The sequence below is a fragment of the Echinops telfairi genome, unplaced genomic scaffold (assembly GCF_000313985.2).
Source record: "Echinops telfairi isolate 266 unplaced genomic scaffold, ASM31398v2 ScPeMD7_7459;HRSCAF=8497, whole genome shotgun sequence".
In the NCBI taxonomy this organism is placed as follows: Eukaryota; Metazoa; Chordata; class Mammalia; order Afrosoricida; family Tenrecidae; genus Echinops; species Echinops telfairi.
In genome coordinates, this window is record NW_022111359.1 from 491725 (window position 1) to 494262 (window position 2538).

Consider the following 2538-nt stretch of genomic DNA (forward strand, 5'->3'; position numbering starts at 1 on the left):
GCTGGCAGCCACACAGTCCCTTGGGGGAGCCCCGGAGCCTCTCCAGGACCTTGGCCTGTGCTGTCTCCACCCCCCTCGCTCCCCCAGTGGTAGCTCAGGGTGACTGCCCTCTGTCCTGAACAGTTTTGTTTTCTGCCCTGGCTTTCATCAAGGGGCCCTGGTGGTGCTATGGGTTAAGTATTCGGCAGCTAACTGCAAGGTCAGTAATTCGAAACCAGGAGGCGCTCTACTTCTGTGAAGAGTCTCAGCCTTGGACACCCACAGGGACAGTCCTCCTCTGGTCTATGGGGTCACTGCGAGTGGGATGGACTCGATGTGGGGGAGGGCTCTTTATGGACACCCCTTCAAATCCGAGTGTTCCCTCTGTAAGCTCTGCCATCTCAGAGCCTGATCCACTTTCCCTGAGCACCCCTCTCCCTGTGATAGGGCCTTCCAGGGTGATGAAGGCAGAGTGGGAGACACTGGCGGACATGTGGGGGGGCAGGAAGGGGGAAGGGAGGTGTCCTCCGGACAGGCGGTCCAGGCCAGTGGGTCCTCCGCTCCTCACAGATCCCTGGGGGAGAGGGCACCCCCTCTCTCCCCGCAAGGAGGCTGTGGTATAGCCACTTCCCACTCTCAGCTCCCCTCCAGCCCCTGGATGGGGATGGGGCACATCCCCACCTCAGTTTCCCTACATTTGGAATCATTAGCATAATGATTAGCATAAAGCTTCTGCTTCCTGCAGGTCCTCCTGGGGGGGGGGGGGCGCAGAGCTGGGGCTGGAGCTCTGGGGAGACCAGGGGGGAGGGCAGGGGGGGAGGCCAGCCCCCAACCTGATCCTCCAACTCATCCCCTCAGGCTTGAGCCTGCAGGTTCCCACGCCCTGGGTGCCTGCAGCTTGCTTTGTCCGCTTGTCCAGCTGGGCCCTGTCCCCACTGGCTCATGGGGGCCAAGGAGCCAGGGGTCCTGGTGGAGGCGCCTGGCCTGGCCCCACCCACTGCAGCCAACTTCCTCCCCTTGCCCGGTCAGGGCGCCCGCCCTCAGCACATTCCTGCTTACCGCAAACAGGCAGGAATGCAGCCGCGGTCCCAGCTAAATTGGGACCAGCTGTGCCCGGCTGTTTAGTCCACGCTCCACACACACACACACACACACACAGCATGGATGTCTCAGCCGACCTCAGGAGGCATGCTGGACACTGGCCTGCCCGTGTTGCCCAGCAGGGGGTAAACTGAGGCCTGGGGTGGAGAGAGAAGCTGGACAGACCAGTGGACAGAGCATGACTCAAAGTCGCAGGAAACTGGTTTCCCACTGCTGGAAGGCTTCTTCTCCAGACCAGGAGCTGACCTCATCCTGGGCAAACAGGTCACCACTTGCCCCAGTGGCTTTCGGAGGCTGCCCCACCCCAGGGTTGTCATGTCTTCATCCACATAGAGACTGGCAGTGCAGGGCAGTGGCACCTGAGAACCAGTGGACATTAGGTGCTGGACCCAGGCGGGCATGGATTCAAATGCCAGCACTGTGTGGTTCTGGGCCCCTAAATAACCTCTCTGAACTCCGTGTGCTTATGGAGGCCCTAAGATGATTCTGGATGGGGGTGTGCACCCCATCTACCCTGCCCTATCAACACACACACACACAGATGACAGACTTGGGCATGAGTCCCCCCGTTACTCTGGGGTGGGGGGAAAGGGACCTTAGGGAAGCCCACAGCTCTCCCTTTATTTGCCCTGCTGCAGCCCATGCCCTAGTTGGGGAGGGTGGGCGGGGACAGTGCAGGTGGCTGGCACAGGATGGCACACTCCACGTGCCCAGGCAGGCTCTGTCCGCCAGCCTACATTCCCAGGTGCCTGGTGGGAGGGTGTGCCAGGGTAGAGGGGTTGAGGGTGTCTGTCCTGGGGCCCGGGGTTACCGCCCGCTTCTCTTATCTACCCCTCTCTGGGCCAGACCGTGGTGGTTTCTGCCACTGTCCCACCTCCCACCCCTTTGTGTTTGCAGGTGACAAATCACCATGTTTAGGGGCACATTCACGGACACCCCCTCTTTGGGCGCAAAGAAGGAAGGAGACGCAGCCCAGGCCCAAACTTTTCCGGAGGGCGTCTCCCACCAACCCGCCTCCCAGGTGTGAAACCAGGAAATTCCTGTTGGGGTGGGGGTACGCCCTCCGCAAAGGGCCCGGTCCCGCCCCTCCCATCTCAAAAAGCAGAAGTGCGCCCCGAGGTAGCGGAGGGGGCCAGCTGGGGTGCCCCCAGACCCTCAGGGCGGGCTACCTTCCAGGGGCCCAGGGCAGAGGGTGGAGTGCGGGCAGGGGGCTTCAGCCGGAGAGGAGGCCTTGACCAAGTCCACTCAGACGTTGGGGACAGGCGCGAGTCGCTCTCCCCAAATCCCAGACCTCGCTGCACCCCGCGGCTTGGAGCAGCCTCCCGGGGACCCCTGAGCCCTGCTGACCCCGCCCCGGCCCCTGACCCCGCTCACCCGGTTCTTGACCTCGGCCGACAGCCCGTAGGAGGGCCCCTTGTTGAACTGCGAGGAGCTCATGGCTGGCGGGGAGCGGGCGCG

At 62.8% G+C, this 2538-nt stretch overlaps 1 protein-coding gene across 1 annotated transcript in view; it reads right to left on the bottom strand.

Annotated features, from left to right (window-relative positions):
- Positions 1-2532, bottom strand: part of CNN2 (calponin 2) — a 9636-nt gene extending 7104 nt beyond the window's left edge. The window contains 1 exon segment of the mRNA XM_004716969.2: positions 2455-2532. Within this exon segment, the coding sequence (XP_004717026.1) occupies positions 2455-2517 (63 nt within the window). The 5' untranslated portion in view covers positions 2518-2532.
- Positions 2533-2538: the final 6 nt, after the last annotated feature.